General features: G+C 46.3%; 1 protein-coding gene across 1 annotated transcript in view; it reads left to right on the top strand.

Annotated features, from left to right (window-relative positions):
• Positions 1–1,894: 1,894 nt before the first annotated feature.
• The window catches only part of CRISPLD2 (cysteine rich secretory protein LCCL domain containing 2), a 42,613-nt gene continuing 19,744 nt past the window's right edge, over positions 1,895–24,763 (top strand). Inside the window, exons 1-8 of the mRNA XM_063141046.1 lie at positions 1,895–2,024; positions 3,388–3,709; positions 14,515–14,633; positions 17,007–17,139; positions 17,308–17,423; positions 19,250–19,350; positions 22,325–22,480; positions 23,598–23,658. Of these exons, the coding sequence (XP_062997116.1) occupies positions 1,972–2,024; positions 3,388–3,709; positions 14,515–14,633; positions 17,007–17,139; positions 17,308–17,423; positions 19,250–19,350; positions 22,325–22,480; positions 23,598–23,658 (1,061 nt within the window). The 5' untranslated portion in view covers positions 1,895–1,971. The remainder of the gene's footprint in view (positions 2,025–3,387; positions 3,710–14,514; positions 14,634–17,006; positions 17,140–17,307; positions 17,424–19,249; positions 19,351–22,324; positions 22,481–23,597; positions 23,659–24,763) is intronic.

Genomic DNA, 24,763 nt, shown 5'->3' with positions numbered 1-24,763 from the left:
GCGGGAGCAATGCCGCAAAGAAAAAGAGGTTAAGACAATATTTGTCCCGGGAGCTCTGAAGTCATCGTCCAGGCAGCTAATGGGTGCACATTTGTGGTGGTGGTGGGGGCGGGGAGAAGTTGTCTGCCTACGTTCATCTCTGGCAAATAGATGTGGAGAGGATGAATGGAAGAGATGCTTTGGACCGCCACACGCAGCTTAGAAAGCAGGAGGCCCTCTTAAGGGAGCCTCTTTCACAGGGATTTGCTCTGCAGGGGAAGAAAATCACACTGCTGCTTCTCCCCCGCCCCCAACTAACCTTTCTGCAGAAATGTGTTGCACGGGGGTGGGGTGGGGTGGGGGGATGTTCCTTGCTAATTTTCCCTCCGTATCAATGAAATTGCCAGCCTGGTTCATTCAGCTGGCTGCAAAGCCATGAGATTAAAAACAAAAGCGACTGTATATTTGTATCGAAAATGTTCTTAGACGTCTATAAACAACGACAAAAGAACTGTATAATCATCACAGCATCCGCACGGTGAGCCCGTTTGCTTAAATGCCTGCAGAGACCATAGTGATCAGTAGGGCTGTGCTCCGCTTCACTTCTTAGAACCGATAGCGGAGCGGCCTGATTCGCCTCTGACAAGGGCGGAGACGGATTGGGTCGGGGGAGCTGTGGATTGAGACCAAGCGGATCCTTTGCCTCTATCCAGAGCTCCGAGAAAAGGTAAGTGTGGCGGGGGGGGGGCCTTACCTGGCACCGCTGCAGTCTGTGCGGCGACAGCAGCAGAGCCAGGGAAGGGGGCAGGAGGGAAGGGGGGCTTACCTGCCTCCGTCGCAGTCTGGCAGTGGCTTCAACTGAGGCCCAGGCCTCAAACCAGAAGACCAGGCCTGGGCCTCAGCTGAAGCTGCTGCCGGACCATGATGGAGGCAGGTGAGTGGGGAGGGGGGGGCGTTATAGGCATTTGATTTTCAATGCAAGTTTATGGGGGGGGGGAAACATGGAGTTTCAAAGGTAATCTTCAGGGGTCCTTCTCTGTGAGCCCCTACCAAAGGAAGTGAGGCAGGTGGCTACCAGGAGGAGCAGGGCCTTCTCTGCTGTGGCACCCCGGCTGTGGAATGAGCTCCCTAAGGAGGTTCGCTTGGCACCTACATTATATGCTTTTAGACGCCAGGTGAAGACCTTTTTATTCTCCCAACATTTTAACAATCTATAAATTTTAAATAACATGCTTTTGAATTTGTAATTTTGCATTGCTGCTGTTTTTGTCTGGTTGAGCTTTTGTATTGTGTTTTATGTTATGGTTTTATACTGTTGTTTTATATTTTGAGTGGTTTTGATTTGTGTGAACCACCCAGAGAGCTCCGGCTATTGGGCGGTGTAGAAATGTAATAAATAAATAAATAAATAAATAAAATCTGGATCTGGAGCCCCACAGCGGATCGGAGCAGAGCATAGGCGGATCAACACCGTTCTGGTGATGGAGGTGGATTCAGAGCTATTGCTGTCTTCTGCTTTGGGGCTTCCCTGGAGACACCTGATTGGGCTTTGCAGGAAACATGATCTTGGATTAGAGACCTTTGGTCATTCGCTTGGGCTTCCGTCATCACTGCACTGTGACTGCGACGTTCTCCGTTCTAGTCAATGGTTAAAGGATGAGGGGCCCAGCCATACCACCAGCATCATTTGGGAGTCGGTCCAGTGCAGCTCTCTCTACACCCCTTTCCTCCAGCGAACGGGTGTATAAATAGCCCTGGGAGGGGAGAAATCCCAATGCAGCATAAAGCAGATGGATCTTTCAATTGCTCTGATATTTCTGGTGATGCTTCACAGAAACAGCTCCAGATTCTGGAAGCTGGCAGAGGGCTCCACTTCTTTTTTCTGCCAGGCAGAAACGGTTCGCAGCTCATAGCTCACGGCTGACCTCTTGAACTCGGCTCTTTGGGAATGTTGTCTGCCATCCCTTTCGATGAGGACGGCATTCTGCTTCCATGACGGGACTTGGCAACCTCGCCCCTCCTCTCTGGGTCTGCCTGGAAGCCAGGTTGGGCTTTGAGTTTGGTGCTATTCAAGGGCTTCAAAGCAGGGTCACGATCCGTCTTCTTTTTTTGTGGTGAGCCCCAGTTGGGCTTCCAGACGGACGGATCCGGGTGTTACCAATCCAAAGACACTGTGCAACTCTTTTGTCTTTTCCTCTTCCAGGGATTTCTTTGGGGGAGGGGGGCATGTATGGAAGAAGCCGTGGGAAAATGGGAGGTTTAAAATGGAAGGCAACAATATTGTCTGCCTACCTGTTGCAGGTTAGCACCTGGAAAATTTCAGCTTTCTCTCTCTCTCTCTCCCTCCCCCTCCCGCTTTCTTAAACTTTCCCTCTGTTCTACTGTTCAGAGATAATGTCTGATGTCATCTATCCATGCCATTTGAGACAAATCCACAATAAAGTTTCTTCCCATCCCAGTATTATTGGGAGGGGAAAAGACGCCGAATCATGGATTCCTCCCACATGGACTGGTTGCTTCTGACATTACCCAAGCAACCTGCCTGAGCTGCTGTACCAAGGCTCCTAGTCCATTAGAACGGGTCCCTCAGAGAGCAATCCTAGACAGCATCCCAGGGGCATTTATTTGTTTGTTTATTTATTTATTGCATTGTTATACCACCCAATAGCCAAAGGTCTCCATTGGATTGTTCAGCCTATGACATCTTTCTCAGAACTCCAAACTCAGAGGGTTCACCCCCCCCTCCTTGCTCTTCCTAGCCTCTGTAGAAGGGGTTCCCTCTATGCCAGGGGAGGAGAATCTTTAGCCCATGGGCTAGATCTGGCCAACCAGGGCTCTCAGTCCATCCCATGGTACTTTCATGGAACCTTGACCACATGCCGTTTTCTTGTCTTTAAGGATTGGCGGCTTTCTTTCAGGACTGGAACTCTGAGCTTGAAGGGATTGGAAAGGGCATGGTGAGGGCATTGTTCCAGGTGGGGAGGGATCTCCAAAAGACCCTTCAGCCTTCTCAGCCTCCAATCACATCCCCAACACAAAGGCTGATCTAATCTGACCAACCCCGAGGCTGATCTAACTGAACTTCCTTTATGGTCTCTCTCTCTCTCTCTCTCTCTCTCTGTGTGTGTGTGTGTAAGGGTTGGGAGAAGCTAAAAAATAATTAAAAAATGACCCTGCTCTTTCTTCCGTCATACCAGCAAGAACCCAGCAGGGCTTTGTACAGAATGGAACCTCTGAGACCAGAGCACGCTGTCATTTGGGTGCCTGGGTCATTTTTTAAAAAATGAAATGTCGTTAAGAGCTTTCCATTTCACTTAGAGAAAAGAAATCTGTGGATCTGATTTTATAGGCTGAAGAGCTTGCTCAAACTTGGATTAAAGGTTCTCCTTTCTTCTTGTTGTATTCTAGATCTGTAGGAAAGACCTATAGAGGTCCCTTTGAAGGGAGTGGCTTCGCTCATCCCATTTCCACAGAGCAGAGAATGGCAAGGAATCTCACTCGATGGTGGACCATCGTACCATTGGGGCTGCTGTTTTTGGTCCATGGAGTCCAATGCTTTTTCTTGCCCAATGCCACCCATTTGGAAAACATCCTCAATAGATACCGGGATGAGCAACCCCACTCAAGGGCAAAGAGAACAATTTCCTTTTCGGACAAGGAAGAGATCCTGATGCTTCATAATAAACTGAGAGGCCAAGTCTACCCTTCGGCATCCAACATGGAATACATGGTGAGTTCAAAATGATGAGTGAAGGTTTTGGATCAGCATCCTTTAAAACTCTATTTCCATGGGAAGAGTTACTATTTTCATGCGTGTGAGTGTGTGTTTCTGTGATTGAGGAGGGTAGCAGGGGGCTCATGAAAACAAACAAACCCACCCATATATACAACCCAACATAAGCCCAATTAGTTTCCGGGCGAAGTATAAAGTGTTGGTTCTCACCTTTAAAGCCCTACATGGTTTGGGTCCAGGCTACCTGCGGGATCGCCTTCTCCCGTACAATCCGCCCTGCAGACTCAGGTCCTCTGGGAAGAATTTACTCCAGCCAATGAAAACAAGGCTGACAACTATTACCCAGAGGACCTTTTTTCTGCTGCTCCCAGTTTGTGGAACGGCTTGCCGGGAGAGATTCGTCAACTTAACAGTCTTCCGGAATTTAAGAAAGCCATAAAGACTGACCTCTTCCGGCAGGCCTACCCAGTTGAATTTTAAGATGCCTTTTTAATAATGTGCTGCTTTTAATAATGTATTAGTTTTAAAAGTTTTAATTAGTTTATGCGTTTTATGGTGTTTGTATTAGTTTTGTACCCCGCTTTGATCCAGAGGGAGAGACGGGAAACAAATTATTATTATTATTATTATTATTATTATTATTATTATTATTATTTTATTAAAAGCAAAATTTCTTATGCAAAAAAAGCAAAGTTCCGCACTCTCACTTGTGCCTACTACTTGCGTGGGAGAATGAAACCACTGAATAGGGCTAAAGATAACACAGGAATCCAGCGGTTTGCCAGTGGTGTCGTACAGACTCCCCTTAAAATATGAGCAAACAGAAGGAGGGGTTTCAGACAAAAGACATGGAAGAAACCAATTTCATAAGAACATAAGAGGAGCCATGAGGCTGGATCAGACCAAGGGTCCATCTAGTCCATCACTCTGTTTATTCAGTGGCCAACCAGCTGTCGACCAGGGATCCACGAGCAGCACATGAGTGCAAAAGCACTCTCCCACCCATGTTCCACAACTAATGTATACAGGCTTACTGCCTCTGATACTGAAGATTGCACCCAGCCATCAGGACTAGTAGGCATTGATAGCCTACAGGAAATTGGATATCATAGAATAGCAGAGGTGGAAGGGGCCTACAAGGCCATCGAGTCCAACCCCCTGCTCAATGCAGGAATCCACCCTAAAGCATCCCTGACAGATGGTTGTCCAGCTGCCTCTTGAAGGCCTCTAGTGTGGGAGAGCCCACAACCTCCCTAGGTAACTGATTCCATTGTTGTACTGCTCTAACAGTCAGGAAGTTTTTCCTGATGTCCAGCTGGAATCTCGCTTCCTTTAACTTGAGCCCGTTATTCCGTGTCCTGCACTCTGGGAGGATCAATAAGAGATCCTGGCCCTCCTCTGTGTGACAACCTTTCAAGTCTTTGAAGAGTGCTCTCATGTCTCCCCTCCATCTTCTCTTCTCCAGGCTAAACATGCCCAGTTCTTTCAGTCTCTCTTCATAGGGCTTTGCTTCCAGACCCCTGATCATCCTGGTTGCCCTCCTCTGAACTTGCTCCAGCTTGTCTGTGTCCTTCTTGAAGTGTGGAGCCCAGAACTGGACACAATACTCTAGATGAGGCCTAACCAGGGCCGAATAGAGAGGAACCAGTACCTCATGCAATTTGGAAGCTATATTTCTATTAATGCAGCCCAAAATAGCATTTGCCTTTCTTGCAGCCATATCGCACAGTTGGCTCATATTCAGCTTGTCATCTACAACAATTCCAAGATCCTTCTCGTTTGTAGTATTGCTGAGCCAAGTATCCCCCATCTTGTAACTGTGCAGTTTTATTTCATGTTCCAAAGGAGGTGGAGATGAAGATGGCATGGAGCTGCCATTTTGGGTGACGTCCCTGTGCTGATCTTGACATGCAGCTCCATCCTTAGACACGGCCCTCAAACTGACCTCATTTTGCTCTCCTTTGAGGCCACGTGCCTGCAACAAATTCCAGCAGAAGGAGTTGCTCCGTCAAGTCGTTTCCTGAAATAAATTCAGCTCGGATTGCAGCTTCTTGAGTCATGTCAGCTGGAAAGGAACTGCTAGTAGGTCAGGTTAACCCGGGGCTAAATTATTTGCTCAAGATCTTTTGCTTTAAAAACCCAACCCCAGGGTTCTGTCTCACTCACGTGGCCAAGACACGGAAGGCAGGGTGGGGCGGTGCAAATGGGACTATCTTTGCTTCTAAACTCCTTCCACTAAGTTTGAGTTGGGGAGGAAGTAAAGCTAGATGTTCTGTGCACAGGGGCCCTGAATAATACAGAGAGCCAATGTGGTATTGTGGCTAATGCAGGAATGGGTCACCTCCAGCTATGGATGTATGGATTTTTAAAAATCTGTTCAGTCTGTGTTTTGTGGATTGACAGGAGTCTTTCATTCTGTTGTCTGCATGTTGATGGAATCAGGTGGGGTTGTTTTTAGCAATGTACTAGAATTTTGTTCCAGTTGCGCAAGTACGTGAATTTGTGCAAATTCCTCCCAAAAGTAAACAGAAAACAAATATATACGTCTGCAAGTCTGCGCAACTCTCAAAAAGCTGGTTTGCAGCAGAATCCACAGGTCAGATCATAGAAATTTGAACTCCTTTGAATCTGTGGTGGATTCCTCTGTCATCCCTACCTCCGGATGGTGGTCCAGACGCAGCCCCTGGGGTTCTTCATCTGACCCACAAGCCTCTCCTGCTCTTAAATACTCTGGATAAATCTGAGCTGTGGTTTGCAGTCACAAACGTTGGGGCTTACCCCTGCATAGATTTAAGCTGTGGCTTGTATGTTTGGTGGAGAAATATCCAAAGTGGTATGAATTACGACTGCCCTGACCACTTTGCTTTGGCCCCTGAGACCTTTCCCACATTCGAATTCAGCCCCTGGTCCAAAAGAGATTCACCAGCCCTGGGTGAGAGTGTGCACTGGACTTCAAACAGGGAGACCGTGGTTCTAAACTCTGTTCTGCCAGGAAGTACATGGGGTGAATTTGGGCTGGCCATGAACTCTCAGCCTAATCTAACTCACAAGGTTTATGTGAGGATAAAATCAGGGGTACGGAAGACCCTGTCTTCCTTGGGCGGAGGGTGAGATGAAGATTAATATTATTTTAAGCATATGGTGCTTCCAGATGGATGGCTCCTAGCACTACCCATCAGAAGTCCTCACACATCAGTTCCATCTTTTCTTTTTCATGCAAACATCATCATCATCATCATCAACATCATCATTTATTTGTTACCTACCTCTCCCTCTGGATCGAGGTGAGGTACATGGAAATGGCATCCCTTTTGCTAACCTTTAAGAGTAGCTGTTCTGGATTGTAGCTTTCTCTAAGGATGAGAATTCTCCCACAGATGGCTGGCAGTCTCTTCCGTTACCTAGTTCTCATCCAAGTACTTTCCGAACTTTTAAATTAAAATTTCCCTGCTGGAGGTTTAAGGTTTTTCCATCATTGTGAAATGGAGTAGCCGGAACAGAGAAGCCACATCAGTAAATTCTGAGAAGTAATTAAGACACCCACCCATCCACCCTCCCAAACCAATATAAGTTTAACCAGTTCTTTTCAGGAAGGCTTCTGTTCAGGGTTTCAGCCAGCCATGCCCTTTTATGACAGGCTATTACATGCCGCCATGTTTTCCTTTTTCCCTCCCTTCCAACTAACAGCCAACATACCAGGGCTACTGAGCTTACTAAATCTTATTGGGATGTTCTTTGGGCTTAATCTGTCTGTCTGTCTGTCTGTCTCTCAAGTTTGTTTGTTTGTTTATTTATTTATTTATTTATTTATTTATTTATTTATTTATTACATTTTTATACCACCCAATAGCCGAAGCTCTCTGGGGCGGTTCACAAAAGTTGTAAAATGCCCATTTTATTTGGCTACAATCATGTTAGCACTCTCTATTTGAGTTTGCTGTTAGAAGGAGTGATTTATGTAAAAGCCTTATATTCTACCTTTCCACCATGTACATCCTCACAATTGCTTACCAGTATAACTTAAGACAGCAAAAAAACACTTGCAATAAAGCAAAGGAAACGGACAACCAGTCAGATTAAGGGCTGAGCTAGGAAGGAGACTTTGACCCACCACAGCCCTGAACAGACCCCAGACCCCTTGTGCTTGTTCTAAGGCTGTGATTCTGTGCGCACAGTTCCCTGGGAGTAAATCCTCTTTGGGCAGAGTGGGATTTAGGGTTGTGCTGCAAAAGGGGTGAAACCAAAATACCCAAATTAGCAATATATTGTAATTTAGAAGCTGTTATTTTACTTATTTATTTATTTTTTACATTTATATACCGCTCCATAGCCGAAGCTCTCTGGGCGGTTTACAAAAGTTAAAAACAGTAAACATTAAAAAGTATACAAAATTTAAAAACATAAAAACAACAGTATAAAAACGACTATCCATTTAAAAACAACAGTTCTGGGGTCCGTTAAAAAACAAACTTAGCGTTGTTAAATGCTGTTAAATGCCTGGGAGAAGAGAAAAGTCTTGACCTGGCGCCTAAAAGATAACAGTGTTGGTGCCAGGCGAGCCTCATCGGGGAGATCATCTCACAGTCGGGGGGCCACCACAGAAAAGGCCCTCTCCCTTGTTAGTGTCAGTAACTAAACCTTAAGAGAGGGATTTTGACTTTTTGGGGAAACCTGCAGAAAAACTGGGAAACCGCTAAATAAGAAGTGGTTAGGAGGAATGAGGGTGGAGCCAGGGGCATGGTCACCTGGGGAGATATGGATAGGCGACCCAGGTGGACCAGGTGGGCCAGCCTTGAGCTAGATGATTTCGGCTATCACTCCCGAGAACTGTGAGTTGGAAAAATGGCTGAATTATGAACACTTTCCCACTTACCAGAATTGGTGGGGTGGGGCAGGGCAACAGAATTGTTACTTGCTTTAAAATAGGGTGACCATATTTTGGAAACCAAAAAGGAGGACAAAATGGCCGCCCCATGGGGGTGTGCCCACCAACATGTCCAGCCCCCAAGGGGGCGTGCTCATCAACATGTCCAGCCCCCAAGGGGGCATGCCCATCCAAACATGGCCTTGGTCACAGGTCTGATTTCACAGCACACAATTAAGACAAACCTGATCTACATAACATCTTCACGTTAAAATCACTGGAATAAAGTATAAGTGAGACATTCAATGTATCTGAAATTAACTTCACTCATTCCTACTTCTGTAGCTTTTGCTGTACGTTGAAGCTTTTGCTATACTGTGTGCTCAGCTACACCAAGCAGGCTATTCCACTATGAAAGTGGTATATAAAAGGCAGGAGTCACACTATTACTTTATAGAGGTATTCAACTGCACTGCAGGAGCTACACTACTGCTTTATAGTGGTACTGAAGTGCACTGACAACTGTTGGGGCCCATTGACACATCTACACCAAGCAGGGTATAACACTATGAAAGTGCTATGAAAGTGGTATATGGTATGTGTCATGGGCCCCAACAGTAGGGTGACGATATTTGGGAAAACAAAAAAGAGGACACCTAGTGTGTTTGTGGAGAAGCAGCTTTCTGAGTCCTGCAGAAAGTACGTTATTCCCCCGCCACCTTAAAGAACCCGATTGGAGTGGAAGAGGGGAAAGGATTTCATTCTGCACCACCACCATCCACTCCAATTGGGGCCTTTTCTATAATGTCCACGAATGACCCACTTTCCCCTTTAAGACCTCAATTGGAGCTCAGGGTGGGAGAATGATGTGCCTCAAGAAAGCATGTCATTCCCTCCTGCCATGCTAATGGCAGCCTTAAAGGGGAAGGTGTGTCATTCCTGGACATTATTGAAAATTATAGAAAATCCCCCCTGACACCATGGAAAGAACCAAAACCAGGACAAATCCGGGGAAATCCTGACAGTTGGTCACCCTACTTTAAAAATAAAACACCTTAAAAAGACAGAGGCAGTGAAAAGGAGGGAGTAAGAGAGAGCACGTTTCAGTGTTCCCAGTTCTTCACTACTTGTCATCCTGGTTTGTCAGTGAGTGAGGAACTTATAAGCCCTTTCTAAGAAGTTTGTATTTGCTGTCAATGCTTTTTTGTTTTTAAGATGTTATATTTATGGGGGGAATCCATGGCTTTTAGTGGAAGATATGCCTGATGCAGGGCCAGCTTTCCGTAGACCGACAAATAATGAATTAAAGTTGATTTAACAGAAAACCAAAAGCATGTGAGGATACAGCAAAGATGCTGTGTGCGTCCATCCATTTAGGTGGCCGCTTAAGCATCACCAAAGGAGAGGAAATGCATCACCAAAAAAAGAGGGCACAGGGTTGCATAAATCTGTTCAGTTCGCATTTTAATGCAAACTTAACTAATTTTGCACTTTCAAACTGATTTTTGCACTCGCCCACGGGCCCTCAGGATCCTCGAACTGCTATTGGTATTAGGAGAAATGCATGAACCAATCGTAATGGAAATGCTCAAAGGTTGGTAGGAAACGAATTTAAGACTGGAGAAATTAGAAAAAGAAATGGACAAATTTGTCCATCTCTAGGTCCACCAATGCCCGTAGGTTCCTGCTACCAAACTCTTGAGGATCACAGCTTCTTTTTCCGTTGGGCAGATGAGCTGCTGCTCCAGATGTTGTAAAGTAGGACGGCCATGTTGCTTCTCTGAAAGTAAACAGCATTCTCAGCAAGGAAGCCAGATGTATTTTCTTTGGCCTTCAGGGTCCACTGCAGTGTTAGATGCTTCAAGCCAATGTCTATGTACTTGTCCGGCAGAGGCTACTGTTTCATCTTTGGCTCTGCTCAATGTTCTTGTCTCATGTGTGTACATGTGTGTTTCCCCCCCCCCTTCTTTTTCTGGGGCTCATAGAAGAGCCTCACAGAGCAAGCAGAAAAGGCTGAGGCAAGATGGCTCTCCCGGGACCATGGCTCACAATCCACCTTTCATCGAGTCCTATTTACCTAATAGGGCTTGGAAATCGTAATGTAGGCTTTCAGAATACAAACGGAGCTTTTGAAGTCCTTTTGTTTTTCACTGCCCACTGCATACCCTCCTCAGGGGATCTCTGGTGCCTTTTTAAGCCTGGGAGCCGTTCTCGAGAGAGAGGATTAGCCAATGTTTTTATTTTCTGCATGCCCTTCGGCAAACGGTTCCAACTAAAGCTGGTGCTAATTTGAAGTAAGTTGCGTGAACGTGTCTTCTTGGCTCATGTCTCCCCTCCCCGCTCCACTCCTTTCCCTCACTCCATGCCATGCTTTGGATATAGAAAGCCAGGCTTACCCAAGCCTGGGTGTACTGAAATAACCACAACTCCACGCAAGGCTGGCAGACAGCAAGCTGCTACCTTGCTCTGGCTTGGGCCTGGTTTAAATTTAAACGTCACAAACAAACATATTGCCTGGCAAACTCCATTGCCAATTTTAAATTCATGTTAAACTCCTCTTTGCGTTAAAACCAAAGCAAAGCAAAGCAGTAACAGTATTATTTATTTATTACACTTATATACCGCTCCCATAGCCAGGGCTCTCTGGGCGGTTTATAGAAATTCTAAAATTGAGATTAAAAACAAGTATACAAAATTTAAAACTCTAAAACACAGAACATACACACATAAAGCATTAAAAACCGTTAAAAAACTAAACATGTGGGTGATTAAGATGTGCCCCCATATGCCTGGGCAAAGAGGAAAGTCTTAACCTGGCACCGGAAGGATAGCAGTGTTGGTGCCAGGCTAGCCTCGTCAGGGAGATCGTTCCATAGTCTGGGGGCCACCACCGAAAAGGCCCTATCCCTCGTTGCCACACTCCGAGCCTCTCTCGGAGTAGGCACCCGGAGGAGGACCTTAGATGTTGAACGTAGTGACCGGGTATATTCACGTCGGGAGAGGCGTTCCGCCAGGTATTGTGGTCCCAAGCCGTGTAAGGCTTTATAGGTCAAAACCAGCACCTTGAATTGGGCTCGGAAACATACAGGCAGCCAGTGCAAGCGGACCAGAGCAGGTGTTATATGGTCGAACCTTCTGGTTCCCGAAATCAATCTGGCCGCTGCATTTTGCACGAGCTGCAGCTTCCGAACCGTCTTCAAAGGCAGCCCTACGTGGAGTGCATTGCAGTAATCTAACTTGGAGGTTACCAGAGCATGGACAACTGAAGCCAGGTTATCCCTGTCTAGATAGGGGCATAGCTGGGCCACCAACCGGAGTTTGTAGAAGGCACTCCGTGCCACTGAGGTCACCTGAGCCTCAAGTGACAATGTAAAACCTAACTCCTTGTCCTGTCCTGAATAAGGCTCTGGTTTTGGGATTCCTTAGGGAAAAACTTAGTACCAGCGCCATTCTAGGGTCTTGGGGCCCTTAGCAAGGTAGCTTTAAAGCATCCCGCCCTGCCCCAGTGAATCTACCTTCTCACTAGTGGCTACCTTGTCACCAGCGGCTATTGAACATCAGAAGTGCCCTGATGCTGGATCAGACCAAGGGTCCATCTAGTCCAGCCCTCTGTTCACACAGTGGCCAACCAGCCATCGGCCAGGAGGAACAAGCAGGACATGGTGCCACAGCACCCTCCCACCTTTGAACTTAATGATAATGTAGGCACTTATTTCCTTTTTACCCTGCGCTTTGGTCAGAACATCTGTCTACTGCATCTGGCAGGTAAGAACAACAGCAGGTGACTCAGCAGGTTGCATTGCTGAAGAGGAGGATCAACTCCAGGGGGTGTTTAGTCAGTGGGCCCCTTCTGGCACAAGGGTCTTTGGTTGGGTACCCAACCATGCCTACCTTTGATGTCGGCCCAGATGTCAGCCAAATCAGGGCATGGTAGGGTCCTTGCATGCTGCTCCTTGCCTTGATCCAGATCTTGTTCTTGGATACACCTGTCTGTAGGCTATGGAATTTTGTTTAAGCCCTGAATTAATTCAACTCCCAAACAAGTCACGCGGATGGCTTAAAATCATGTCCACGCAGAACCTGGCCATTTCCTATTTAGTACATTGACAGTGCTCTGCTGTTGCACATCTCCCAGTCCTTTCGATGGGCTTGCTGCCACAGGTAGTGCGCTATGCTAGGATTGTGGAGAGTTGGGACGCTCGCCGCCGTCTTCAGGATTAATGGGCAACGAATTCCACAGCTTGGGTTTTGGCAGGTCCCTCTCGTAGGCCAGATGTGAACGGCACACATTCTTCACGATGTTCCTGTGCCAGAAAATAAAACAGCCCCAAATCATTCTGCAACTCCGGGACATGCACTCCCAGTGTAAGTTTTTATTCTAGAACAGTAGTCAATACAATGGAAAGCAGCGAAAGCCAAACGCATTCCATGTCGGTTATGAACCTGGAATGAAAGATTAAGTGCAGGAATGAGTGGCTTAGGAGCCTATGACTGAAAGCAACCTGTTTATGTAGGGTCCTTTTATCACAGGATCAGGGAGGATATGGGGGCTTCTGTGCCAGATTTGTCACCTGCAACATTTTTCAGTGTGAATTGCCTCCTGGAAAACACACACAAATGTATCCCCTTCTCGTGGCTGTTCGCAGATGCCCTCCGCCTTTGCTTCTTCTTGGGTGTTCTTTTCATCTCCTTCACTACCAGGGCCGGTGCTGCCATAGAGGCAGCTCAGGTGGCAGCCTAGAATGCCAAGCAAAGGAGGACACCGAATGGCGCACCTGGAAGCCGCTCTCCTAGAGTGGCTTCCAGGCGTGCTGTTCCAAAGCTGCCGTCGTGGCTTCAAAACCAGGAGCGGGCACGGGGGCAGGGGGGCGGCTTCAGTACGGCACGCCTGCCTAGGGCGCAAAATAGTCTGGCCCTGGCCCTGCTCACTACACAATCCCAGCCAATCAGGGATCACATAGGCCTTAGCTAGACCAAAGGTTTATCCCGGGATTGTCCCGGGGTCATCCCCTGTTCATGTAAACGACACACAGGGGATCCCGGGAGCAGGCAGGGACGATCCCGGGATAAACCTTAGGTCTAGCTAAGGCCATAGTGAGCAAGAAACCACCACAGCACTCCAAAGCCCATCAGAAAGGCTTTAGGAACATCCTGATTCTGCTCGGGGTGTTCCTAAAGCCCCAAATCCTTCCGGATCTGCCCAGTTCGGTTCAGAATTCAGGATTCATCTGACCCAAATGCACACGCCTAGTTCCCCATAAACCCCAGAGGATTCTCAATGTGGGAATTGTATTATAAACTCATCTTCTGTATTGGGATGCAAGGATGCTAGGCGAGAATCCCTTCCACACTGGGTTGTGCTCTGTTGTTGGGTTGTGACGGGAGCTTCCTTATGGCTATAATATCATTGTTATTGTAATTAGCAAGCTACTAATTTAGAGCTTTATCACTCCAGCGTTATACTGTGCAATCACTGCAAATTGCATGCAAAGGACTCAGAATTTTCCACTTTATAATCTGCTTTGATTGTGAATCAAATGCATCCTGCCTAATTGTGCAATAAAGCAAAAAGATTCGCCCTATTTAGCCCCTACTTTTTGAGTGTATCTTCCGAGCCGCCGCTGGGGAGCAGGAGCAGGATTTTAAAGAAATGCTTACATCTTCATAAGATTTAAAGATAAAGACACCAAAATTGGCACAGTAATAGATATTAGGGAGAGCTTTAAGCATACCAAATTTGAATTGAATTAGGTTATCTATTGGTTTTTTATGATTTTTTACATTTCCCCCCTTAAACTCACTTCCTGGTATGCATTGGATCGCTGTCGCCCGGTAGCAAAAACAACAATGGCGAAAGCTTAGTGCTACAGGGATAATCTGAGGGAAGCAGGTATGTGGGATGAAGCTTTTAGTGTCCTTTCTTCTTTCTCTCATGCAGATATGGGATGATGAGCTGGAGAGAACAGCTGAGGCCTGGGCCCACGAATGCATTTGGGATCATGGACCTGCCACCCTCCTTATGTCCATCGGTCAAAATCTGGGAGTTCACTGGGGCAGGTAAGAATTGGGAGAACCACATGGCCGCCACTATATTTCATAAGAGAAGGCCTTGGTGTGATGGGATGTGTGTCCACGCTCTGGCATCATACAGGCTTGGAGATAGCTATTATTGCCATTCAAATTTTTCCATCTGTATAGACTAAAAAGAAAAATGTTCCTCCTGACTGTATGGATTTCATGCACAAAGAAGTATTAGTGAGCATGGACAGGGAGTAAGTACAACCACTCCCAGGAGGTGAAACAAACATCTCCGAAGAGGCTGAAGGCACACTGGAATCTCAATGGCAAGGCATTCTTCTGTAGCTTGCAGAAATCCTTATTTGGCTACTGAACACGATGTCCAAATTGCAATGCTCTCTAATCCTCTACATATATCTTACTGTCATTCCGTGTTTTGCTCGATTCTTCCCACATACACACGCATACGTACAAAACGAAACGGTTTGTGTTCATTCCCCAATTATGAGCGCATATGCGAGTTAAGAAGGAGAGTACCTTACATAATCCTGGCTGAATGCTTCATCCCAACACTGTGGGCCAGGGTAAGAAATTGCATTTGTTTATCCAGCTGTGTGTTTTCGCCAGCTCTTCTTAAGAACTGGCTGACATTGCACCTTAATTGAAGTGTGGGCTCAGCTCCAGGACACATTTGCCATCCAAGGTATATATCTCCCACATCACACATTACGAGGTTTCAAACACACTCACACACACAGTTGCAGGCTGGCTGGATAAAAGGGAGCCCCTGAATTTGTGCAGAGTGCTTTCTTCCCCCTTCACTGACGAATACATGCAGGGTGTGGGGGATTTATGGCAGAGGAACATTTGGCGAAGGTTCTAGCTTGATACTTTATGATGCGACTGACATTGAATCCCAAATCCTTTCATAACATTCAGTGAATTTGCACCAATAAAAAGGCTACCTTAATTTCCCACACCAGCAGGCAACCTGTTACGTCTCTACCCTGAAAGCAATAAAATAATTTTGCACCTGCGCTATCCAAGTTGTGCACCATGTATAAATTCTGTGCAATTGCATGATATTTCTCATCTTGCTTTTTTAAACACACACACACATTTACATAAATTCTTCCAGTTCTCCTAAGTTATGGAGAGAGCAAAGGAACTTCATGTGAATGAAGCAAAGGAGCTTCATCTGTAGCCCCACCTCCCCAAACTAGCGCTTTTCTTCAGCCAAACCCCTCTAGCTTCACAGCATTTAGCAGGCATTGTTCACACACTTCCAAGAGGATCTTTGCATTCATGAGAGCTAGGAACTTGCTTATTTAAAAGAAAAGAAAACGAATGCCGAGATTTCAGTGAATTGAATTCTGCACCCGTTACCACATCACATGGAATTGTGGTGTACAGAATGTTGGACCGGATAGGCCTTTGGTCTAATCCAGCTACACGCTTCTGTCCTTAGGTTATGCTTCGTAAATACTCAGAGAAGCCTTTTTTTTTTCATTCTCACCTGTTGGAGTCGGTATTCTTTACAGTGGTGTAAATTTTGAAGTGCAGATGCCTTGATCATGACTGTCCCATAGCCATGTCCCCAAGGGGAGTTCCAGATCCATCCCTTTCTCTCTTATTTATACCCTATTCCTTCAATTCTAAGACACACTTTTTCCCCCATATAAACATCTCTAAAAATGGGGTGCGTCTTAGAATCCCGGGTGTGTCTCAGTTTTTTTTTCCCCTGTTGGTGGTACTGAAATTAGTGTGCATCTTACAATCGATGGCATCTTACAATCAAAGAAATATGGTATATGACCTGATCTTTTACAAAGTGAATGGATCTTCATTACCGATTCAAGGCAAAGCTACCCCAAAATACTTCACATGACAATAGGGCTAGCTCACACAGATATTGTGTTGCTGGCAAAATCCATTTTCCTGCCAGCTACTGTGTGGATTGCTGCTGCTATTATTATTATTATTATTATTATTATTATTATTATTATTATTATTATTCCGTCTTTTGCCCAAAACTGGGCTTCTAAGAGACCTTACAAAATTTAAAACATATACATTTTAAAACCTAGGAAAAGAAATGTACAAAAATTAAAATAAAATAAAATATTAAAACAAAGGTTTAAAATACACGACAGTTTTACAAGTCCTTAACATAGATGGAGGGCCAGATTATTCTCCAAAACCAGGAAGCTTTTGCCTGCTTCCGAAAGCACATCAAGGAGGGAGCCAGTCTAGCTTCCCAGGGAAGAGCTAAGCACTGATGGGACAGGGAAACCTGAGAGGGTCATGGTCCCTGCTGGTAAAAAAAAGTCTTAGGTCTTCAACCCTGTGAGCCCTGATTCCACTATCCTACTGGTTTTCCGTCAAGCTATAATACGCCTCTGTTTTTCGTAGGCATCGTTCTCCAGCTTTCCACGTCCAGTCTTGGTACGATGAAGTGAAAGATTATAGCTATCCGTATGCACATGAATGTAACCCGTGGTGTCCAGATAGATGTTCTGGAGCGATGTGCACACACTACACACAGGTGAGGGAAACGCAACGGAGCACCAGGCCCTTGGGTTGGAACCTGCAACACCTTTTTACCAACTGTGCGAAGATAGTGCGCCTGCAGCTGTGAAAGGATGGCGCACGTGCAAAGGAACGGATCCAGGGTGGCGAGCGTTAACGTATGTGTCCTTGTGCCCCTTTCCAGATTGTCTGGGCCACCACAAATAAAATTGGCTGTGCCGTGAACACGTGCCAGAGGATGGATGTGTGGGGAGAGGTCTGGGAGAACGCGGTCTACCTGGTCTGCAACTATTCCCCCAAGTAAGGACTCAAGACTAAGATGATGCTGTCTGTGCAAAACCGCATGAGCTTAGAGCAGCCTTCCTCAACCTGGGGCGCTCCAGATGTGTTGGACTACAACTCCCAGAATGCCCCAGCCAGCTGGCTGGGGCATTCTGGGAGATGCAGTCCAACACATCTGGAGCGCCCCAGGTTGAGGAAGGCTGGCTTTGAGTATTTTCTTTGTTTCGTCAGGCTTGGCAAACAATTTTGTTTTGGTGTGGTTTCTTTGTTTTGTGTTTTGCTCTAACACAAAAATAGGCAACATTTTTGGGCCATGGGTATATTTGGCAGTTTGAAAAACTCTCCTGGGCACCCCCACAAAATGGCTATCACGGGAGGCATGGCAAAGGACAAGCTGCCTGCCGAAAAAGACTGACTGCAAGAGGGGATGTTCGTCACTCGGAAATCCTGTTCTTTTTGGCCTGACAGAGTTCCATGTCATGAACAACTGGCTTTGCATCTGTGAGCCGAGCTGTGGCTGTTTCCCAAATTCCAGGAATATTTTTTTTTTTTTGCACTATTTAAAAAAGTTCTGAACGATTTGTGCAAATTTCTGAGCCCATTTTGTACAACTTACAGTAAAATTTGCAGAAACGATGACTGAATTTGCACCAGTTTTGCGGCATTTTGCGTAACGTGCACGCATTTGGTTGTGGTTCATGCAGATTGCTCAGAAATGTGTGCAAATTGCAGAACCTCCCTCCACAAATGTATACAAGTCCCAGAAAATACTCAAGCTGGCCTGATTCATTGCAGGTCAAGTTGGACATCGCAGCCGGAAACTGAAATGTGTGTGTGTGTGTGTGGGGGGGGCAAGCATAGAAAAATGCATCAAATGAGGGCACATTGATGCCTATGAGAACCACATTGCCTATCCATGCTCTAACATATTAGGAATTTTGTAGCAGTTATGAAGCATGGGGTGGAGTGTGTGTGTGTGAGGAAAGAGAAATGTGAATTGTGTGCTTCACAGCTGAAGTAATACACAGCGCTGTTTAAAAGCCTCCCCCCCCCCCCATAAGACCATGAAATCCAGGGTCTAAAATTACCTATCGGTACCACCGTTTGTATCAAAATGGCAGTTTCTACTCCTAGGGAATGGAGTTCCTGATTCTGGTAGGTTCCGGTCAAACATAGGCTTCTTCTCTGTCTTGGAGACAAATTGTGTGCCGAGTGATTTTTGCCCATTAAGGATGAGCGTTGAGCTTATGGAAAGCACGGTGTGAAGCCAATGTTCCCTGGCAATTCCTCTGGCTACTACACATCACAACTAGTATTTCTGACCTTCTGGAAGAGTCTGTGGCAGCTCTCCAGGATGGAAAATGGAACATGTTGTGGAGAGGGAAAGATCTGGACATCCCAGCTGGTTTCCGTGGCCACCTGAATGGCTTTGTGGGGAAAGTAATGGTGACAGTCTTGAGTAACGACTTTATGGGATGAGATTGAGGGAACCAATGGCAAAACCCAGTCAGGGGGCCTGGTGGATCACACACACACACACACACACACACATGCTAATGTTCCTTCACTTCATTTCTTTCATCTGCCAAGTTATCGTCTGAGTGTTACAGAACTATACGTTTGTGGCACGAGTCATCCCTTCCCATATTTACAGTCATCTATCAAAGCGGAACTACAGGAGGAACATTCAGTTTCTCACGGCTCCGCGGTGCCCAGAGGCCCCAGGAGGGTAACAAGCCAGGCATTGGGCCTGGAACAGTCCGGCGAAGCAACTGTATGTGTGTGTGTTATGTGTCTTACAGAGGATGTTTGAGAGAACATTTATTTTTGCATGCTTTTCCCAGAGGCAACTGGATTGGAGAAGCCCCGTACAAAAATGGCAGGCCATGTTCCGAATGCCCACCTAGCTATGGTGGAGTGTGCCAGAATAATCTCTGTTACAAAGGTATGTGATCAAGAAGTTGGTAACCCTTTGCCCAGGCTTTGTTGATGACCAGAGGGGACCCGTAAGGGCTCTGACTATGAATTATTTACCGGGGACAGTCCCAATGGAAGCCTGCCAGTTCTTTGGAGAGATTTGCTCTTCTAAGAAGCTGCTAAGTCCATTTACGGCATGTGTAGCTGCAAGAGAAGGCCATGTGTGATTCTGGTTTGGGGTTTGGGGCTGCACACAGAGATGCACTCACAAACACACAGCCTTACACATGCACACCCAAGACATTTTGCTGCCTGAGACAAAAGATAAGATTCCATGTCCCATTAAACGTACAAAACCTGTCTGTACAGGCAAATAAATCTGTCTTCGATACTAATGATAAGGCAAGGTCCTCCACTGAACCAGAAGCCAGCAGGCTAAGTGCAGAGTAGGGTGCAAGGCCTGCAGCTCTCTACTCAAATACCTTGCTGCTGCCCCCCAGCATCTGCCGCCTGAGGCAATGGCCTCACCCTGCCTAATGGTTGGGCCGGCCCTGCGCATGCGCACCAGCAATCCTGACACAGGTTGCTCTTTCATCGCTGCGAGATGCAGCAGCCATTTTTATGAGGATCTCTGAGGGGTGGAGCACCCTTCCCTAACCTGGTGCCCTCCAGATGTTTTGGATCACCACTCCCAGCATTCCTGACCATTGGCCATGCCGGCAGGGGCTGATGGGTGATGAAGTCCCAAACATCTGGAAAGCAACAGGTTGGAGAAGACTGGAGTACTAGAGAGTACAAGCAGTGTGTGTGTGTGTGTGTGTGTGTGTGTGTGTGTGTGTGTGGTGTTGGGGATTCAGCAGTGATGGAAGGATCAGGGATCCTGGGGGCTCCATATGGTGCTTGATCTGCAGGCCGTGCACCCCTGATTTACAGCCACTAGCATCGTCGTTTGAAACTTAATATGGCAAAGACTGAATTGCTTGTTTTTCCTCCTAAACCTTCTCCTCATCTCTCATTCTGTCTTACTGTCAATGATGTTACGCTTACTCCAGTCAAGGAAGCTCGTAGCCTTGGCTTTATATTTGATTCCTCGCTCTCCTTTATTCCTCATATTGAGGCAGTAGCTAAATCCTGCCGTTTTTTCCTGTATAATATTGCCAGGATTCGATCATTTTTGTCTGTCTCTTCTGCCAAGACGCTTGTTCATGCACTGGTCATTTCTCGGTTGGACTACTGCAACCTTCTTCTCTCTGGCCTTCCTTCTTCTCACATCAGTCTGTTGGTTTCTGTCCACCACTCTGCCGCTAAGATCATCTTCTTGGCTCGCCGCTCTGACCATGTAACTCCACTTCTGAAATCTCTTCATTGGCTTCCAATTCACTTCAGAATCCAATATAAACTTCTCCTGTTGACCTTCAAAGCTTTTCACGGTCTAGCTCCTTCCTATCTCTCCTCTCTCATCTCACACTATTGCCCCGCTCGTGCTCTTCGCTCCTCTGATGCCATGTTTCTCGCCTGCCCAAGGGTCTCTACTTCCCTTGCTCAGCTTCGTCCATTTTCTTCTGCTGCCCCTTATGCCTGGAATGCTCTTCCAGAACATTTGAGATCTACAAGCTCAATCACAGCTTTTAAAGCTCAGCTAAAAACCTTTCTCTTTCCTAAAGCTTTTAAAACTTGATTTTGTTCTGACTTTATACTGTTAGTTTTACCCTACCCAGTGCCTGTTTACCCTACCCTGTGCCTGTTTGCATTCTCTTCCCCTCCTTATTGTTTTACCATGATTTAATTAGAATGTAAGCCTATGCGGCAGGGTCTTGCTATTTACTGTTTTACTCTGTACAGCACCATGTACATTGATGGTGCTATATAAATAAATAATAATAATAATAATGATTGCTAAATGAAACCTCCATGTTTATTTAACCCCCCCCCCCAAAAAAAAACACCCCACATTTGTATCCTGCCCAATATCACAAGGATCTCAGGGCGGCGTACAGATAAAATCATACAACCAATATAAAACAATAAACATACACAGCTAAAACAAATCAAACCATTAATATATTAAAACCAGTATAGAATTTAAAACAGTAAAACCAATTAAAACAATTAAAACTATGTACAGGCATGGTGAATTTAGCTATTAAAAGCTTTGTTAAAAAGGCATGTCTTAACTTGGGGCCTAAATGAAAGCAGTGCTGGTGCCAGTGGGGCCTCCAAGGGGATGGTATTCCACAGCCGGGGTGCCACAACAGAGAAAGCCCTGTTCAGAGACAGTATTCCCCCGAGTACCGGATACTTCAGACAAAGAACAGGAGAGGCGCAGTTCTAGGGTGACCATATGAAAAGGAGGACAGGGCTCCTGTAACTTTAACAGTTGCATAGAAAAGGGAATTTCAACAGGTGTCATTTGTATGCATGTCGCACCTGGTGAAGTTTCCTCTTCATCACAACAGTTAAAGCTGCAGGAGCTATACTGCAGCTGTACTGTGACCAGATTTAAAAGAGGGCAGGGCACCTGCAGCTTTAACTGCTGTGATGAAGAGGAAATTTCACCAGGTTCTCCATATGTACAAATGACACCTGCTGAAATTCCCTTTTCAATACAAATGTTAAAGATACAGGAGCCCTGTCCTCCTTTTCATATGGTCACCCTACGCAGTTCCAATGTCCCACTTGGCAGTTTCCAGGGGAACCTGAGGAGCTGCTGTCAGAACCCAAATGATGACTAGGTAGACCTCAATCTACTCCAGCGTGGTAATTCTGACATTTTTACATTCAGGTCATGTTTGCTACTGCAAAACCCAAGCTGAGAACGGCTGACTTCCCCACCTGTTTACTTTGTATTTTAAGCTTTCGAGTAGAAGTGAACTTTTGTGCGGTTCAACCAAGTCCCCCTAAGCAAATTCAAAAGAACTGCCCTCTGCCGCCACCTACGCTCTGTGCCACTGACCCGAAATATTAACATGCCTCCCTTTTGTAACCCTCTGCAAATTTAAAAGATGACCGTTATGTACAAAAGCCCGAGACGGAGGAGACGAACGAAGTGGAGACGCCCCAAGTGACTGAGGACCAGCATGTGTGGGTCCAAGAGAGGGTTCAAACCCGACCCACCAAACCCACGAAGGAAAAGAAACCAGCCACGGCGACGTACATGAGTAAGAAAGCAAAGTAGTCTCCCCAGACCTGGGAGGGTCTTGATTTTTAACAGGCGTGGGAAATCTTTAATGATGGGAGCGAATAGCTCCAGTTATTCGCAAGGCAATAAGCAGCCATATTTACCTTGTGAATGGGAGTTGTATTCCCATTGTATTGCCATTCATTTGGAGGTCGCCAGGGTTTCAGACAGGGTAGTTTGCCAGGGATCGAACCTGTGACCTTCTGCACGTGAAGCAGATTCTCTACCACTGAGCCATGGCTCCTCCCTCCCTGAAAATGTAGTTAGCTGCTGCCAATTACAACAAGCAATCCTAGGCTAGATAGACGCATACTTTGCCCAGGGTTTAAGGCACCTTCCTCTGTGTACATTGCGTGAGCCTGCTGTATGGATCTTGTAGCTGGCACCAAATCTGGAAATCCTTATCTTCAAGCAAGGGGGGGGGACACCCTTCAAGTTTCTAGACCTTATACTTTTGTGCGATCACATGTATGTGATCGCACATTCGGCCCTGGTTAGGCCTCATCTAGAGTATTGCGTCCAGTTCTGGGCTCCACAATTCAAGAGGATGCAGACAAGCTGGAGCGTGTTCAGAGGAGGGCAACCAGGATGATCAGGGTCTGGAAACAAAGCCCTATGAAGAGAGACTGAAAGAACTGGGCATGTTTAGCCTGGAGAAGAGAAGGCTGAGGGGAGACATGATAGCACTCTTCAAATACTTAAAGGTTGTCATACAGAGGAGGGCCAGGATCTCTTCTCGATCCTCCCAGAGTGCAGGACACGGAATAACGGGCTCAAGGTAAAGGAAGCCAGATTCCAGCTGGACATCAGGAAAAACTTATTGACTGTTAGAGCAGTGCGACAATGGAATCAGTTACCTAGGGAGGTTGTGGGCTCTCCCACACTAGAGGCCTTCAAGAGGCAGCTGGACAAGCATCTGTCGGGGATGCTTTAGGATGGATTCCTGCATTGAGCAGGGGGTTGGACTCGATGGCCTTGTAGGCCCCTTCCAACTCTGCTATTCTATGATTCTATGTGCCATGAACTAGTAGATTCCACCTTCCCTTCTGCCTCGTTACTTTTCCTCTCACGCGTTCTGTTTTTTCTCATTGTTCTAGCGCAAGTGATCAAGTGCGACACCAAAATGAGAGATAAATGCAAAGGATCGACGTGTAACAGGTAGCTAATTTTCCTCCTTTCTTTGCCGTCTCTACCTTACACCCCCCCCCCCACTTTCCTGGGAAAACAGAGGCCTCAGCCCTGGCAAAGTTTAAATATAAATTTCAAGGTCAAAATTTGTGCGACACGAATCCAAGCAAATCTTCAGGCCCCTTCATGTCAATGATGCAGCCCAGGTTCCTCTGCAGCCAGGGAAGAACGGGGACTCTGTTTCTTCATGCCCCAAATGATGAGCGACTACGACATCCCACAGTTCTTTGGGTGCCCGACGGGGCTTGGCTCACGGTTGGCACCGACCTTCCAGCATCCCGCTCCGGCAATGTTTACTCGTCTCAGCTGGGCCATCAGTTATGTCCACCCAGCCTGCGTGTGATGGCTTTCGTTTAAGTACAGTACAGTTTATCGCTTTGGGGGCTTGCGGGAGGAAGACAAACAAGCCAAGCCCAAAGTAAATATTGGCCAGATTCTTAAAGAGAGGGCTGTTTTAAAATCTAGAGAGGAGCCTTTATATATATATATATATATATATATATATATATATATATGTAGTTTAAATGAGGTTAGCAAGTCCAGTGTGTATTGGGAAGTTTGTAAAATCCTCCCCCACCTGTTTTTCCTCCCTCCCTTTTATTTTGCATGCTCTAATGTCGTGGTTTTCCAATTTTTTTCTACCTTCACAGAACACTTCCCACGTCAGCCAGTTGGTTCAGAGATCTGGTGTACACCTTCTAGAGCAGCTCTTCCCAACCTGGAGCATTCCAGATATTTTGGACTACAACCCCCCCCCCCCCATTATCACTACCGGCATGATTGGGGATAATGGATATTGTAGTCCAAGACATCTGGAGGGCTCCTGGTTGGGGAAAGTTGTTCTAAAGAGTGTGTAAGGTCAATTCGTGTGAGGCATTGGGAAGGCACAAGGTGGCTTTCAGTGTTGTCTGCCCTCTAGGCACTGAGTAGATTGAGACTTGTTTTGCTTCAGTAAGGTTGCTCCATCATTCATGGCCTGGGATGCAACAGACGTATATGAATAAATCACATTAAAAAGATTAGGGCTGTGCAGGGACCTCTTGATCCGCCTTGGAGCCCCTGTAGCAGCCCCGAT

Source organism: Elgaria multicarinata, chromosome 14 (assembly GCF_023053635.1).
Source record: "Elgaria multicarinata webbii isolate HBS135686 ecotype San Diego chromosome 14, rElgMul1.1.pri, whole genome shotgun sequence".
NCBI lineage: Eukaryota > Metazoa > Chordata > Lepidosauria > Squamata > Anguidae > Elgaria > Elgaria multicarinata.
This window is presented reverse-complemented; position numbering and strand designations above follow the sequence as displayed.